At 32.1% G+C, this 17,355-nt stretch overlaps 1 protein-coding gene across 3 annotated transcripts; it reads right to left on the bottom strand.

The window, feature by feature from the left end:
- Window positions 1-6,821: 6,821 nt before the first annotated feature.
- LOC114167046 (uncharacterized) lies at window positions 6,822-15,335 on the bottom strand. 3 transcript variants are annotated; one of them, XM_085668200.1, is made up of 6 exons: window positions 15,233-15,335; window positions 14,559-14,641; window positions 13,853-14,335; window positions 12,504-13,232; window positions 11,553-12,401; window positions 6,822-7,178 (listed from the first exon to the last, which is right to left on the bottom strand). In XM_085668200.1, the coding sequence occupies exons 2-6, from the start codon at window positions 14,571-14,573 to the stop codon at window positions 6,897-6,899; spliced, it is 2,358 nt and encodes a 785-aa protein (XP_085524326.1). In that variant the 5' UTR covers window positions 14,574-14,641; window positions 15,233-15,335; the 3' UTR covers window positions 6,822-6,896. The 3 variants fall into 3 exon arrangements, with proteins under 3 accessions (XP_085524326.1, XP_085524327.1, XP_085524328.1); XM_085668201.1 differs by having other exon boundaries at window positions 15,169-15,314; XM_085668202.1 differs by lacking the exons at window positions 14,559-14,641; window positions 15,233-15,335 and having other exon boundaries at window positions 13,853-14,043; window positions 14,135-14,530.
- Between the last annotated feature and the right edge of the window lie 2,020 nt (window positions 15,336-17,355).

Raw genomic sequence — 17,355 nt, 5'->3', positions numbered from 1 at the left:
ATTGGTTCAAGTTAATCATTACTATTAATATGAAAAGAATTTGAAAACAAGTTAATCATATTTTTCATGCTATTGCTTATGTGCTTGCTTTAAATCATAAGAAGACTTAACGATACATACTTTATTTTCTTAACAATACATATTTTATTTTCTTTTGCTAGCTCTATAAAGCTCTCATTTTGACTCACATGTTTCCTCTCTTAAATCACCATTAAAAAAATATGTGGTTTTAATATCTAGTTGATGAATTTTCAAATTAAATATGAGTAATTAAAACTCAAATGGTAGTAACTACTCTCTTCGACACATTGTTATTATGAAGAAAGATTGACGAAAAAAAATTACTCAAATTACTAGTAAGGTGACTGAAAAAGTTATCCGTCAATTCCAGAGTTATGATATCCGTCTGCATTTGGATCCTCCACTAGAACTAAAACTATATGTGTCTCCCATAGATAAAATTAACAACTTTTTTCTATAAGTTATGAATTAAATAAATGATATTTAATCAAATAATTTAATAACATTAACAAATCATTGACTCTAATAGGTAGAAGTGGATATGGGAGTTGTTCAACTCCACCAATACTAAGAGATGACATGGACGATACTCATCCATGTCAGTTATGAAAGAAAGAAAACCTAAATTTAGAAAGAGCGGCATATTTATGTCTCGGTTGGGACATAACTGAGGTGGTAAATCTCGTTTTCTCCCTCAACTGGACTAGACCCAAGACAAAAAGTACAATTCATTTTCTTTTTTTTTTCTTTTATTTTCTTATGTTCATTTGGCCTGGGTTGTGGAGGGAACCAAGACAGTAACACTCAAATATGTCTCGGTTAATAACTAAAGCATAAACAACTTCCTTTTTATCTTACTTGCATATGCTTCGGATGCGAACCCAAAGTCAAAAGTTAAAATTAACATAATTGTTCCCCTTCCTTGCACTAACAATTTCATAAATATGTTTACTTTAATTAATTATCTTTTTATGTAAATACCAATTAAGAACTCATGCATTTTCTCTCAATAATTGTAATTTATATTTCCAAGGAAAAAAATAATATCCACTTATAAATTCTCCCCAAAGAAAATGTCTATTATTTTTAATGAAAATGATAAATCAGATCACTTGATAAAGAGAAATTAAAAAGAATGTTACACATTAGCAGGGGCCTATACTCCTAATTTTGTGGAACAAAAATTAAGACGTAAAAGTATACGTACCTTATCTTCAAAATTTCTATGCAGAGCAGAATTAAGATCAGTTTCCTTCCGAGGTCTCGCATATTCTGAATAATAACACATTATGGAATGATCTATCTTGTTGAATACACAGAAGGTTTTCATGAAGTTGCACTCGATGACGTGGACTTTCACCAACGATGGAAAACTTAAAGTGAAATTACCGTTGTAAAAGCACCTTAGCTCATTTAAATTTTCAAGATACAAATCTTGGAGCTGCTCAAATATTATTTCTACCTTCTCATCAGATTCCTCCCCCTTCTTTGATATTATCTCTTCCATTGATTCACATTCTTTGATTATCATACTTTTAAGTTGACCCAAACTTTTTGCTGTTGAAGATCTGAACAAATATTTTAGGCTATTGCAACTTTCTATCTTCAAAAACATGAGTTGCGGAAATATTATCTCATCCTCCTTGGATTCCTCTTCAACCATTGCCACCAATCCCTCACAGTTTTCCACTAAGAGAGTTTTAAGTGTCAAAAGATCTTTGGCTACTGAAGCTGCTTGAAACAAGCTTTTAAGGCATTTGCATTCATCAATAAACACTTCTTGTAAATGGTGCATGCTTAGAATTTCATGAGGATCTTCACTCCAAATATTCTCCAGATTTGACAAGTTGGATAAAGCCAATACCTCCAGAGGAAGAGTAATTAATGTGTCTTGTGTTGTACGTTTGACATCAAATATGGCTTTCACATTATCACAGTCTTCAACTATCAATCTCTTCAATTTGTGTAATAAAGGTAGTAAATGGAAGGGTAGCACTGCATCTGATAAAAACTGGCAATCATTCACTTTCAATGTGGTCAAGTCACTGAAACTCAAGCCGGGGATATGTAGTGAGTCATGCCAAGTGTCTCGTAGTTCTGGACTACTTTTAAGATCAAATACTTCAAGTTCTGAAATCTGCACGTGCAAAGAATAAATTAAAAAATAAAATGAACTAATTATATACAAGAGTCAAGTAATGTCTTTTAAATTCGTACTCTACAAGTATAAATAATCACTATTTTATTAATTGTTATTTTTTATTATGAAAAACTCAGTTGACTATACTTAAAAGAAATGTTCTACTAAATTAATTAATTGACTTCAAGACTTGCAAAAATAACTTAAGAATTGAGGTTTGTAATTTTATTTAGTCGTCCTAACATAAAAGAATTGGTTCAAGTTAATCATTTTTATTAATATGAAAACCATTTGAAAATAAGCTAATCATATTTTTCATGTTATTGTTTATGTGCTAGCTTTAAATCATATAATTAATACTTAATAATACATATTTTCTTTTCTTTTCCTAGCGCTATAATATGACTCACCTATGTTTCCTCTTCTAAATCACCATTAAAAAAATTGTGGTTTTAATGTTTGATGATTTTTCAAATTAAAATTACAAACAAGCACTAGTACAGTTTTGACTTTCTAACTCAGCCTTTATGCCTCGGTTACAGAGCAAACGAGACATATAAATACGCGGTGGCAATTTTGAAATTTTTACGTCTTTTATGCCTCGGTTATTATAATACCCGAGGCAGAAATCCACATTCTGCCTCACTTCACACAGACCCGAGGCCTAATGCCTGCCAGAATTTTCAAATCTCCCGCAATTTTTAAATTTTCATTTGAACGAAAAAGTTCTGCCTCGGTTGTCCAATACCCGAGGCGTATACTTCTTATTTGCTTCGTTTGATTTGCACCCGAGGTATAAGAGTTAGGTCAAATAAATAAAAAACCCCTCTCCAAAATCAGACCCAACACACACCAAAGCGGGATAAGATTGTTCTCGCATTCATGGTTCCTGGTGACGAGGTGCCCGCGACGTCGATGATGGTTTTCGGTGGTGGTTCGCAAGCGTCTCCGGTGAGCATCATGACCATCGTGGCGGCCTGGTTTCGCGACGCCGTCAAACCATTTTTCCTCTGCTGGTTCTGGGTTTTCCTGCAGGTTCTGGTTTTGGCTGCGGTGGTCTGCGTCGATGGTGGTTCCTCCAGCGGTGCGCGATTCGCAATGACTTCGTCAAAGGTTTTCGTCTCCATCGTCACAGCGGCGCCGATCTGTTACGCATAGGGGTTTCGAGTCAGCGACGATCTGGTTCTGGGTTTTCCTGCAGGTTCTGGTTTTGGCTGCGGTGGCCTGCGTCGATGGTGGTTCCTCCAGCGGTGCACGATTCGCGATGGCTTCGTCAAAGGTTTTCGTCTCCATCGTCACGACGACGCCGATCTGTTACGCGTAGGGTTTTCGAGTCAGCAACGATCTGGTTCTGCGACTTAGGGCTCGCGTTTTGGGTCCTCAGGCTCAATCAGGTCCGGTGATGGTGCGTCGTGACGGTGGCAGGACTGGTTTTTCTTGCTGTTGGCAGTTACAGCCTTGGGTCGCTGCTGCCATTTCCAGTGAGTGGGTGTGTGGGAAATGGTAATGGGAAAAACGATTTTGAAATGGCCACTGCGTTACTTTGGGTGCGTGGGTGTTTTAATTTTTTTTTATTTTTAATGCCTACATTAGGCCTCGGTTATTCTAGAACCGAGGCAATAATGATTAAATATGTCTCAGGTGTGAACCGAGGCAGAAAAGTAACACTTTTTGTCTCGGCGATATATGCCTCGGGTCTTAAACCGAGATCAAAGATTCAAAATAACCGCGGCAAAAATACTCTCCTGCACTAGTGAGAGTAATTAAAATTCAAATGGTAATAACTACGAATATATTCGTATATAATTTCATACACATTTATTTGTATGTAATTATCTACAAATTTATCCATATATAACACTAGTGCAAATTATTGTTTTTAACTCGCCTTATATGCCTCAGTTATCAAAAAACCGAAGCATATAATGGCGCGGTGGCATTTTTGAAATTCCACCCAACTTTTTTGTCTCGGTTCACAAAACACCCGAAGCCAAAAATGGTTTTATGCTTCGGTTGATAAAAAATCGGTGCCAAAAGCTAGCATATGCCTCGGTTGCGAAGAATCGAAGCCAAAAACTCACATATTTGACCTCGGGTGACAGATGACCGGTGCCAAAATGCGAACCCCTTTTTCTTTTTCTTCTTCCCTGCGCTCTCCATTTCTCTCTACAACTCCATTTCTCTCTTCTCTCTCCCTGCAACCTACACCTCCACTATCGCTGCCACCACACTACTCTAGCCATCGTCACGTTATCGCTGCTGGTTCGCTGCACCTCAATTTCCTACACCTCCATTTCCTGTTTCCTTGATTAAATTTTATGTGTAGCTTTTAGGGTTTGTTGAAAAGGGGCTGAAATGTAGAGTAGAGGAGGGGCTGAAACCAGGGGGCTCAAACGTTGGCAGATCTGGGCACGTTGGCGATTTTGGACCAAGGTCAGGAAGCAGAAGTAGTGCTAACCAGATCTGGGACGAAGACGGTGTTGGACAACCACAAATTTCTTCCTCGTTTCCTCACCTGTGCGAGACAGGACGCTTCTTCTTCCTCGTCGCTGCCGACAACACCAACCTCCATCTTTGCTTCACCGTGCCATCCCGCGACTGTCTTGCCTTCACCATCGAGGGAATCGCCGGCACCACTGCTGCGAACAGGGGGCACATCTTCCAGCGTCAATGCAAAGAACTGGGCCACTTCACTACCAGCATTATCAGCGACGCGGAAGCGAGGAAAAAATGCTCGAAGGATGTTCAGCGGCTGCTAGTGAGCAAAAAAATGTTTGGATAATGCGGGGACTGTCAGAGAGCAAAAAATGTTTGGTGAATGCGGGGACTATCAGAGAGCAAAAGGGTTTAGAGGGCACAATGGCTGCGGAAGAAAAAAATTTCTTAGAGGACATCACCCTATGGGCTGGATATGTGGCTGTGCCTTCTGATGCACCGTTGATGGATTACCTTAAGCCTCTTCGCAGCTATGTGTTGGAGCTTAACAAGTACCTTGCACCAGATTCAAGGATCGAGATTTGCAAGCTCTCCGTGGGTGATCGATTACCTTTTGCCGCCGCATCATCTGATCATTTAATTTTTCTTTGCACATTCATTACTTAAATAAGTAGCTTGAAGATTGCAGAATTCAAATTAGGTTGTTTGGGTGTGTCCATGCCGCTGGTGTTTGGGGAATACGTTGTTTGGGTGTGTCCATGCTGCTGGTGTTTGGGGAATATGTATCTGCACATTCATTACTTAAATAATTTTTCTCTCTGTTTCTGATTTGAATGTGTGATTGGGAAATATGTTGTTGTGTGCGGACAGTGATGATGAAAAATGCAGTGGTATTTAAAAAAATTGCTCCCTATGGCCTCGGTTCTTACCATAACCGAGGCCAAATGCGCTGCCAATTTTTAAATTAATTAAAAATTTTGTGAATCTATGGCTTCGATTCAGGCGTGACCCGAGGCAGAAAAGCACTTTATGGCTTCGGTTAACACCCGAGGCCAAAAGTCATCTCCTTTTTACCTCACCCCAATATGTCTTGGTTTTAAAACCGAGGCAGAATAACAAAAACAACCGGGGCCAAAAGCCCTTACTGCACTGGTGTAATTTCCTACGAATTTATTTGAAGGTAATTGTCTGCAAAGAATCAATAGGTAATCTTAGTTACGACTAATTTATCTACGATTTTTAATCTTTAGGTAATCTGTAGGTAAAAACTACTTTACCAACGAATTTTTGGACTTACCTACATATTTTTTGCAGTAGGTAATAATGATTTTTCTTGTAGTAGCTACAATAGAAGAGATGGGGTATTACAATAATGGGTATTGGGAATGAAAATTGGAATAACGAAGAGAATTGTTAGAACTAGAGAAATCAAATATTGATATTTTAAGGAATGAGTTGGGCAATATTACTTTACATATGAGAAAGGAAGATGAATAGGTTTGGAAGTACAATAAAACTAATATTTACACCGTGAGATTAGCGTATAATAACATTAGAAGATGATTTATGGGGAAAGATTAGTTGATATATTTGGATAACTTTGGAATGACAAAGCATCAACAATGTTTTTACACCTTGCTTGGTAAGTGTTGTTAAGTAGATCACGACTCTGGACAATCTAACCAAAATAGGGATGCATGTCATAAGTTGGGGAATATGTCATGTGTGTTAGGGCTGAGAAGACAATTCAACACTTATTCTTTAACTGTATATTAGCACAAAAGTTTTGAAACATTTGTGATAAATGGTTAGGAATCAATACAACGCATCACAATATAGCAAAAAATAACTTTCAACACTTTAGACTACTTGGGATAACTAATAGATGGAACAATGTTTGGAAGTGTAAACATAGAAAAAATATCATTTTTAGGTTCACTGTAAATGATATTGAGAAGTTATTCATATTACCTCAAGTAAAGGCATGAATTTGAATTACACATAAAGTCTCACGAGCTAGATTTTCATCTTACCTCAAGTAAAGACCTGAATTTGAATTACTCATAAAGTTCCACAAGCTAGATTTTCGTATTTCAACTTGTGTTTTATATCCACTTTTATGTATGCATTAAATCACTGGGATTTTTTTTTTAAGGTAGTAATGCACGGAGTTTGATAGGGTGGAAAAAGTATTAAAATGATAACTTTATCATAAATCGTAATATTCAAACAGTCCATCAAGAATGGTGCTGATGTGTGATGATCAGAAGTAATAGGCGAGCCAACAATAACAAGAGTATCAATAATAGTTTTGGTATCCAAAAAGATATGTAGTGATACAACAATCCTTCTTAGACATACGTAGTACTGCATTATCACAGTCTTTAACTACCAAACTCTTCAATTTGGGTAATAAAGGAAGTAAATGGAAAGGTAGTACTGCATCTGACAAAAACTGACAATCGTTCACTTCCAATGTGGTCAACTCACTGAAACTGAAGTCGGGGATATGCGATGAATCATGCCAAATGACTCGTAGTTCTGGAATACTTTCAAGATAGAGTACTTTAAGTTCTGAAATCTGCACGTGCAAAGAATAAATTAATAAATAAAATGAACTAATTATATACAAGAGTCAAGTAATTTCTTTTAAATTCGTACTTTACAAATATAAATACTCATTATTTTATAAATTATTAATTTTTATTATGAAAAACTCAGTTAACTATACTTCAAAGAAATGTTCTACTAAATTAATTACTTGACTTCAAGACTTGCAAAAATAACTTAAGAATTGAGGTTTGTAATTTTATTTAGTCGTCCGAACATAAAAAAATTGGTTCAAGTTAATCATTACTATTAATATGAAAAGCATTTGAAAACAAGTTAATCATATTTTTCATGTTATTGCTTATGTGCTAGCTTTAAATCATATAATTAATACTTAATAATACATATTTTCTTTTCTTTTCCTAGCGCTATAATATGACTCACCTATGTTTCCTCTTCTAAATCACCATTAAAAAAATTGTGGTTTTAATGTTTGATGATTTTTCAAATTAAAATTACAAACAAGAGTAATTAAAATTCAAATGGTAATTAACTACGAATATATTCGTATATAATTTCATACACATTTATTTGTATGTAATTATCTACAAATTTATCCATATATAATTTCCTATGAATTTATTTGAAGGTAATTGTCTGCAAAGAATCAATAGGTAATCTTAGTTACGACTAATTTATCTACGATTTTTTATCTTTAGGTAATCTGTAGGTAAAAACTACTTTACCAACGAATTTTTGGACTTACCTACATATTTTTTGCAGTAGGTAATAATGATTTTTCTTGTAGTAGCTACAATAGAAGAGATGGGGTATTACAATAATGGGTATTAGGAATGAAAATTGGAATAACGAAGAGAATTGTTAGAACTAGAGAAATCAAATATTGATATTTTAAGGAATGAGTTGGGCAATATTACTTTACATATGAGAAAGGAAGATGAATAGGTTTGGAAGTACAATAAAACTAATATTTACACCGTGAGATTAGCGTATAATAACATTAGAAGATGATTTATGGGGAAAGATTAGTTGATCTATTTGGATAACTTTGGAATGACAAAGCATCAACAATATTTTTACACCTTGCTTGGTAAGTGTTGTTAAGTAGATCACGACTCCGGACAATCTAACCAAAATAGGGATGCATGTCATAAGTTGGGGAATATGTCATGTGTGTTAGGGTTGAGAAGACAATTCAACACTTATTCTTTAACTGTATATTAGCACAAAAGTTTTGAAACATTTGTGATAAATGGTTAGGAATCAATACAACGCATCACAATATAGCAAAAAATAACTTTCAACACTTTAGACTATTTGGGATAACTAATAGATGGAACAATGTTTGGAAGTGTAAACATAGAAAAAATATCATTTTTAGGTTCACTGTAAATGATATTGAGAAGTTATTCATATTACCTCAAGTAAAGGCATGAATTTGAATTACACATAAAGTCTCACGAGCTAGATTTTCATCTTACCTCAAGTAAAGACCTGAATTTGAATTACTCATAAAGTTCCACAAGCTAGATTTTCGTATTTCAACTTGTGTTTTATATCCACTTTTATGTATGCATTAAATCACTGGGATTTTTTTTTTAAGGTAGTAATGCACGGAGTTTGATAGGGTGGAAAAAGTATTAAAATGATAACTTTATCATAAATCGTAATATTCAAACAGTCCATCAAGAATGGTGCTGATGTGTGATGATCAGAAGTAATAGGCGAGCCAACAATAACAAGAGTATCAATAATAGTTTTGGTATCCAAAAAGATATGTAGTGATACAACAATCCTTCTTAGACATACGTAGTTGCATCTTCAATTTCTTGACTTTAGCCTTAGAGTGAGAAGTGTAGTGTATACGAAGAGTGGATCACATTTGAAAACAAGAATAAGGACCAACTATCTTGGTAAGGATAGGTGTAGTCATGCAACACATGGTGAAGGAACTCACGGTTGACCGTGTTTGTTATCGTATTTTTAATGAGGATTGGAACCATCCAATGTGTAAGCTTGAGACCGTATAGGTAGCCAAAACTTGTTGCCAAAGAAAGCAATTAGGGTTTAATATGTTTTTGATCCTTTAACTCTCAGTGAAAATTTGAAATTAGTCATTCTTTAAAACTTTGGTCCAATTTATTAGTCCTCCAATGTTAGAGTTGTATGGATTTAGTCATTTTAACCAAATATTGTTAAGTTTCACTACTAAAAATTCTCATATTACATGGGAATTTTCTTCCAAATTTGTTACAAAAATTTGCAAGAAAAGATTTTTTTCTTGCTATTTTTTCTAAGAATTTTAATTGGCGGGTAATTTCTTCTTGAGTAATTATTTTCTACAAAATTATAAAATTCGTAAGTATTTCCTACAAAATTTGTTGCGAAAAGTGTTTTATACAAAATATTTTGTGAAAAAATTGGTAGCAATTTCCTGCAAATTTTTTTTCATAACAAAATTTATAAGTATTTCCTACAAAAAAAAATTCAAAACAAAATTGGCAGGAAATATGAGTTTTTTTAGTAGTGTTTATTTAACGTTTCAAATGCATTTCATGATAGCATTTGAGTTGTTTACACAGTTTGACACATTTTCGCTAAAATGTTAGCTAAGAAACTATCATGAAACACGTTTAAAACATCAAATAAACTTAACAAAATTTGGTTAAAAGAACTAAATTCACGCAGTTCTAAAGTTGAAGACTAAATTGAACCAAAATTTCGAAGATTAACTAATTTTAATTTCCAATTAAAGTTAGGGGACAAAAAATATATTTAACCCAAAGTAATTATCATCATCTAGTTTCAAATTGATGGCTGTGTTTAAAACGTGAGGAACGAAGGAAGAAAAAACAATAGGATTATATGGAACAGAAAATGGAGAAGCCATAACAAAAAAACAAAACTCAGAATACCATGTAACGGTATCAGAAAACTAAAGGAAAGTATTATCCAAAAACTGCATTTTGCACAAGGAATTATCATGAGTTTGAATTGGGTAGAGTTATAATAAATTTAATTTTTTTAAATATGGATCAAATTAGATTCGGTTTACTTAACCCTGCGAGTTGAAGGGATTCAAGATAGATTAAAAGTAAATTGACTCATAACCCACTGCTAAAAAACCCTTGCAAATAAAAAACAATTTTTATTAGCTTTTTTATTATTTTTTTATAAATTTATTATTATAATTATTTACTATTTCTAATTAATTAATTATGTAAATTGAGAATTTAATTACTTAAATATAGAATATTGTTCGATAACGTTTGGATAGTTTCTTTCTCTAAATATGACAGACCCATAGAATCCATAGATGCAAACCTAATGATGCGTGAAAATTGAAAATTGATTTTTCAGACCCCTATAAGATGGAAGGGGTTTTAATTTCAATGGTTGAAAGTTTAAGTGATCTAACTGTTATTTTTTTTTATAAATAGTGAAAAGTCGAAGTTGAATAGGTTAATTACAATAAATTCTACTGAGTTCATGAAGACTTTTGAGTATGTGTTGTATGTAGTCTTTAGATGGCATGACATAAGATCGTCTAACTAATCTTCAAATGCATCGGCCTTCTAAATTTAAAAGACTAATTTAAAAAAATAAGATAACACTAAGTTTGCTAAATTGTTTACTTAAATTCTATGTTGAGTCTACGTTTGATAAATATTTGACTTTGTATAATTGTTTCCTCCTTTTAGGATGTAAAACTTGAATTATTGGAAGGATTGTTAGATATTTTTTCAAACCAATTTTATATTTTACTAGTACTTTTTTTTTATACAACTTTGAAAAAGATAAATAAATTTAGTACATAGTACAGTACCCGGTGAGTTAACCAATTTATTGTGGATAATTAGTTAATTGGGAGATAATATGGCTTTATTTAAAAAAAAAAAAACAGAAAAAGCATATTATAAATAAAGTGTTGAAGACAATAAATTAAGCTCAAAGGAGTGCCAACAATATGATTTAACACCATTTCTGTCATATCTTATATATATATATATATATATATATATATATATATATATATATATATATATATACATATATATATGTATACATATATATATGTATATACATATGTATATACATATATATATATGTATATACATATATATATATGTATATACATATATATATATGTATATACATATATATATATGTATACATATATATATATATATGTATATATATATATATATGTATAAAGACTTATTATATGCAGTGAAATTCAGATAAAGTTCTCATTTTAATAGCTTTATTTAATAATAAATAATATGTTTAAATGAGTGTGTTTGAAAATAATTTGTGAATAACATTTTCATATCATAAAATATAATTCATTTCATTGCGGCAATGTTAACCATGAAATTCTTACCTCTCGTTGCAACTCCCGTTTTGCAGTGGCGTTAAGATCTTGGGGCAAAAGAAAATCTCCCTGAGGATACATCTGAATTTTTGGAAAGGATTCAGCATTTATGACTCTGTGGGAGAATATCTTCATATTAGGGCATTCCTTTATATGCACATTGATCAAAGATGGTAAGTGGACAGGGTCACTTCCTGGATAAAAACATATCAGACTAGGTAAAGATTCTAGAGCAATGGTGTTCAGTAGATCAAATTTAATAATGTCTTTTGAAGTTTCATCTCCTTCTTTAGCGATTATTTCTTTCAGTGATTTGCATTCCTTCACTGTGATCTTCTCAAGGTTCATTAACCTCTTTGCAGCTGAGGATGTAAGTAAATACTGCAAGTCCAAACATTTGGATATAAACACTTCTTTTAGATCAGAGAAAGATACTGCAGAAGTAGAATGTACTAATGTTCTCAAATAAGGACATTCAGAAACATTTAATTCGTGGAGCTTCTCACAGATGATGTTTAACCATGAAGGGTAATCTGATTCAATTGACTGGAGCACTGATACTTCAGAAAGTGTCAATACTTTTAACTGTCCAAGCATTTCCTCTCCACTAATTTCAGTGTGTTGAGCAATAAACATATCGGTATCACTACAACAGTTTATGCTCATTTCTATTAAATTGGGTGCCATTTGTAGTATTTCAATGGGAAACACAGCCTTCTCATTCTCATCAGCATCAAAGAACAAGGTAATTTTTTCTAAACAGTTGAGGCCTTCTGCAAATTTCTCTGACCTAAACCTTAAGCTTGATGCTGAAATGTGTTTCCAATCAAGTCTCAGTTTCTTCAAGTTGGAAATGGCCTAAACAATTGAAGGAAATCCAAATCGGATATAAAAGACTGTGAATTATAAGGGAGAAAAAGTAAAAGTTGAGAGCACAAAGTTTATGATACAATTGCTTACCTTTAGATTTGAGATAAGAGGTTGTGAGTTATTTGGAGTACTGGTACATTCAATCTCAACCATGTGATGTGCACTTTGAAATAACTCCAGCTGATGGCAATCCAAAACAGATAATTTGTTTAATGTAGGGCACTCAAGGGTGAATGTGTGAGGGTAAAAGTAAGTGAGACGTGGCAAGTCACAAAGATCCAACTTCTTTAAGCGAAGGAACTCAAACTTTTCTGCTACGTTTGCTGATGTGCCTACTTCCTTTTCAACGATTCCTTGAAGTTCATAACAAGATTCTATTTCAAGTTTCTCAAGCTTCTCAAGGGTTTTTGCCAGGGAAGCAGGAAGTAAAGTTTTCAGTTTTTCACAACCACTGACAACGATCTCTTGCAAATTTGGAAAGCTCAGAACTTCTTGGCTGTTATTTTTCCAAATATGTGTCAGCTCTGATAGCCATTTCAAAACAAGTATCTTTAGCTGGGATGGTGCTTCCATTATGTCATTGTCATCCATGTAAAAGATTACCTTTACTTTGTCGGAATCAAGTACTTCCAACTCTCTTAAGTTGTTTAAATAAGGAAGAATGCTAAAGGGAATGGCATAAGGTAGAGTACAGTTGTGAAGCTTCAACGTTACCAAATTCTGCAACCATTTATTTTGCAGACCAACTTTACCATGCCAGTATGATTGTTGCTGAAGATTATCAGAGAAACACTTCTCATCCACAGCTCCAAGAAACTCCTGTTAATGTTACAAAAAATGAGTAGATATATCATTTGTCTGAGTTTGCCTATAAACAACGTTACAGATTACAAATGCTTACTCGAGTTAGTATCTTCAAAATGAAAGGAAAAACCAGGTCATCAAATAAAGTAGATCTGAGTTGAATTCTGAGCTGCAAATCCTGAATGTAATTCCTTTTTCATTTCATAAAACTCCCTGTCTCTTAGATCGGTATAAGCAAAACTCTGTGTGATCTTTTACATATTTAAAGATCAAGGGTATTTTTCCACGAATAATTCATAATTTTTTAAGAAAAAACAATTTTTTTATACAAAAACAAAAGTTTAGTTAAATTATACAATAGAACTCCTTCATACTAGTTTATGAAAAAAACTAATCTTTTAGTTTTTACTATGTTTTTCCTTTTTAAGAGGAACTTACATATAAGCTCGTCCAAAACTTTCAAAGACTAAATTGACAAGTTCTCTTACATTGAAAGTCCAAATTGCTCTTCTCACTCACACAGGAAACTTTATAAATAATATCGAAAGTTGAAATCATTTTGTTTACTAAGTTAAGAACATTAAATTCAGACAATAGCTGAAATAATAATCCCTTGATTAAAGTTTAGTTATTACCCCACGTTCGAACATCTGCTTGACAGTGGTATTAAGATCTCGGTATAAGAGCAAATCTTCTTCTGGATCCAACGAGACCTGAATTCCCATAAAGGATTGTGCATGTATGTTTCCATTGGAGAAAATCTTCATACTGGGGCATTTCCATATGAGCACTCTTATCAGAGATGATAAATGTAGAGTTCCATTGCCTGAATAAAAACATGACAGCCTTGATAAGGAATCTAGAATTACTGTTGATAGTCGCTCAAATCTTATGGCTTCTGATGCAGTTTCGTTTACTTCTTTTCTGAATACTTCTTCCATTGATACACATTGCGCTATGATCAACTCTTCAAGGTGCACCAACTTTTTTGCAGTTGAGGATGTAAATAAGTACTTTAATCCATCACAACCGTTTACAGACAGTTGTTTCAGATTCGAGAATGTCACTGTTGAATGTACTAATGTTGTCAAATGAGGTCGTGAGGAAACGCTTAATTGCTGTAGCCAGACAAGAAACAAGGTTGTCAACGGATGACTTTAATAAGCTTTCACAGAAAGCAAATTGAGAATTCCTTATTTGGAAACTAATATGTTTAACCTGTTTTGTATTAATATATATAAATATTCTTACAATATAAGAAGAACAATTTCTGATTAAGTTAATTGGTTAAAATGTGCAATAACTGACGTAACAATCAGCTGATTCAAATAGAGTTCTTACCTGTTGTCGAAACATCTTCACAGTGGTGTAAGCGAAAATCTTCTTTTTGATCTATAACAAGGTCTGAATTCCAACAAAGGATTCTACATTGGATTTTAATATTAGTGACAACAGTTTTTGTGATTAAATTTGAGATCAATTACACACCAACTATAATTAGTTACAGATAAGGGGAAAAGGTGACTTATTGTTTTTTATAACAAGATTTCTGTGTGTTATAAATTAAGTTTTCATCTTCTAAATATCGAATTCAAATTTAGTAAATAATACATAATTAAATGTATAAATAAAGGATATAACATGAGAGAAGACTTCTTTAAGATTACATAAAAATAAAACCCTCTTCAAAGAAATCATCCGAAGCAAGCCCATAGTTAATTTGAATTAACCATATAGTTTATTTCGTTAAATTCAAAACTGATGAATTCAAGAATTGTATCTTGAAAATTCCAACATCAGCAAAGTTCTGGAAAAGGAATGAAAGTTAAAGTTCTAAGGAGCAACTTTTCAGTGACAGATATAGATAAATTAAACATGTATCACAGGAGAAAATGAATGAACAGGTGACTACTAGTTTGTACATGGATCAAGTTTTGTCATTAGTATATACCTCATCACTCTGAAGACAACCGAAGAAACCACAGAAGGTCTAAAGAGTGAAAGAAGAAACAAACCTCTGAAGAAAACAGAACGGAGAAGGCCAGCAGAAGATGTGTGGACTGAAGCTTTACACATCGTCTACTTCGGATATGTATTGACTTAAGGTTTCAAGACTTACACAATATATAAACGCAAAGTATCTATTATGTTAATTTATAAATTTATTATGTGTCAGTGTCCAGTGGAAATCACTTCCTTTCAGAAAACAATAAAAATTAAAGCATCTGAGGACGACGGATATGCAGAATACATAATAATTTATTTATGTTATTGGGTTTTAGTATTGATGGGATAACAATACTGTTAATTCCTCTTTTATTTTTAAAATAAAAAAATTATTTAAAAGTATTGAAATTGACAAAGAACTTATATATTTTTTTTATTTAAAAGTATTGAAATTGACAAAGAACTTATATATCCCAGGTTAATTAATTTAATTAAATCATATATTAATTTAATAAATAAAATTAATAAATTCAATTAACTTTTTTAAAAAATAATTAATATATTAAAAAAAGAATTAATTTAATAAATCCACCTTTTTTAATAAATTCAATTAACTTTTTTTTTAAATAATTAATATAGTAAAAAAAAAGAATTAATGTATTAAAAAAAGAATTAATATATTAAAAAAAGAATTAATATATTAAAAAAAAGAATTAATTTAATAAATCTACCTTTTTTAATAAATTCAATTAACTTTTTTAAAATTAATAAAATTAAGGTGGATTTAATTCTTTTTTTAAAAAAAGTTAATTGAATTTATTAATTTTATTTTATTAAATTAATAGATGATTTAATTAAATTAATTAACCTGGGATATATATATAAGTTCTTTGTCAATTTCAATACTTTTAAATAATTTTTTATTTTAAAAATAAAAGAGGGAATTAACAGTAATGTTATCCCATCAATAATAAAACCCAATAACATAAATAAATTATTAGGTATTCTTTATATTCGTGGTACTCATATGCCTTAATTTTTATTTTTTATTTTTTTTTTCTGAAAGGAAGTGATTTCCGCTCGACATCGACACGTAATAAATTTCCTTTATAAAGGGAAACGATTTGATAATGAATTTTATTTTAACAAAGACAAAGTTTTACATGGTTTTTGTTTTTTTATTTTATTTTTTTCTCAAAAATCATTTGGACTTGTGTGAAACCTAAACATTGTCTTTTTTTCATATAAAAAGTTGTGAAACGTTTTTTCTTTTTTCATTATTTCCTTTGCTTGTCAAACTTTCGTTTTACAAATTAAAATATTCACATCTTCTCTTTTTCTTCTCTTTTTATTTTTTTTCACAAAGGGGACAAAGTTCTTAATTCTCATTATTCCCTTGGTTGTCCTTTCCGGTTAGGATTTATTGAGTGATTTTGTGGACGATGCAACCATAGAAGAGGGTGAATTTTGCTTTATTGAGTGAGTTTCGTTCTTTTAGGGATGAATAGTTTTAATTTTAATACAAAAAAAAAGTATAAAATATTGATAGTTTTAATTTTACATCTAAACATCCAAAATTTCCTGCGACCCATGCCTGCATGTTTCCTCCTTGCCTCTTGTATATTACTGAATCAAAAGTTGGCAATGTTATGCCTTTCATTTCCTTTTTCTTCTCATGTCCACCCTCATACATTGAAGAAGTTTATGGAAGTGTGGAAAGAAGTTGTTGTATTTTGAATGTTACCTGGTAGAACAATAATATAATCCTTCCAGAAAATATAGATTCATAATAACCCTTTTCAATTACTCTACTAAAAGGAAAATGTGAAGATAAGCGTGTTAAAACTCTTAAATTTAATCACATAAGTGTGTTACAACTTCCAAAGAAGTTTCTGATCGACAAAAGTTAATATTCTATAGTACAAATGAAATGGAAAGATAAGTGTGTTAGAACCTTTTAATATAATCCCATGTGTGTTAGAACCTCCAAAAAAAACTTCTGATTTATAGAAATCAAGGAAAAAGGTGAAGTAATGAAAAAGTCAAAAACATTTACATTTCATCTAAAATGTCAACAGAAACTTATAAGATATGTTAGTTTCTTTAATATTAAAACTTACTAATATCGAGGCAACTAAAAGGATTTCTTGTGGTTGATTTATTAGAGTATAAAAAATAATATGTTATACAT

This window comes from Vigna unguiculata, chromosome 10 (assembly GCF_037176805.1).
Source record: "Vigna unguiculata cultivar grain cowpea cultivar isolate G323 ecotype 2 chromosome 10, ASM3717680v1, whole genome shotgun sequence".
Lineage (NCBI taxonomy): Eukaryota > Viridiplantae > Streptophyta > Magnoliopsida > Fabales > Fabaceae > Vigna > Vigna unguiculata.
The sequence above is the reverse complement of the archived record's forward strand: the minus strand, read 5'-3'. Positions and strand labels throughout refer to the sequence as shown.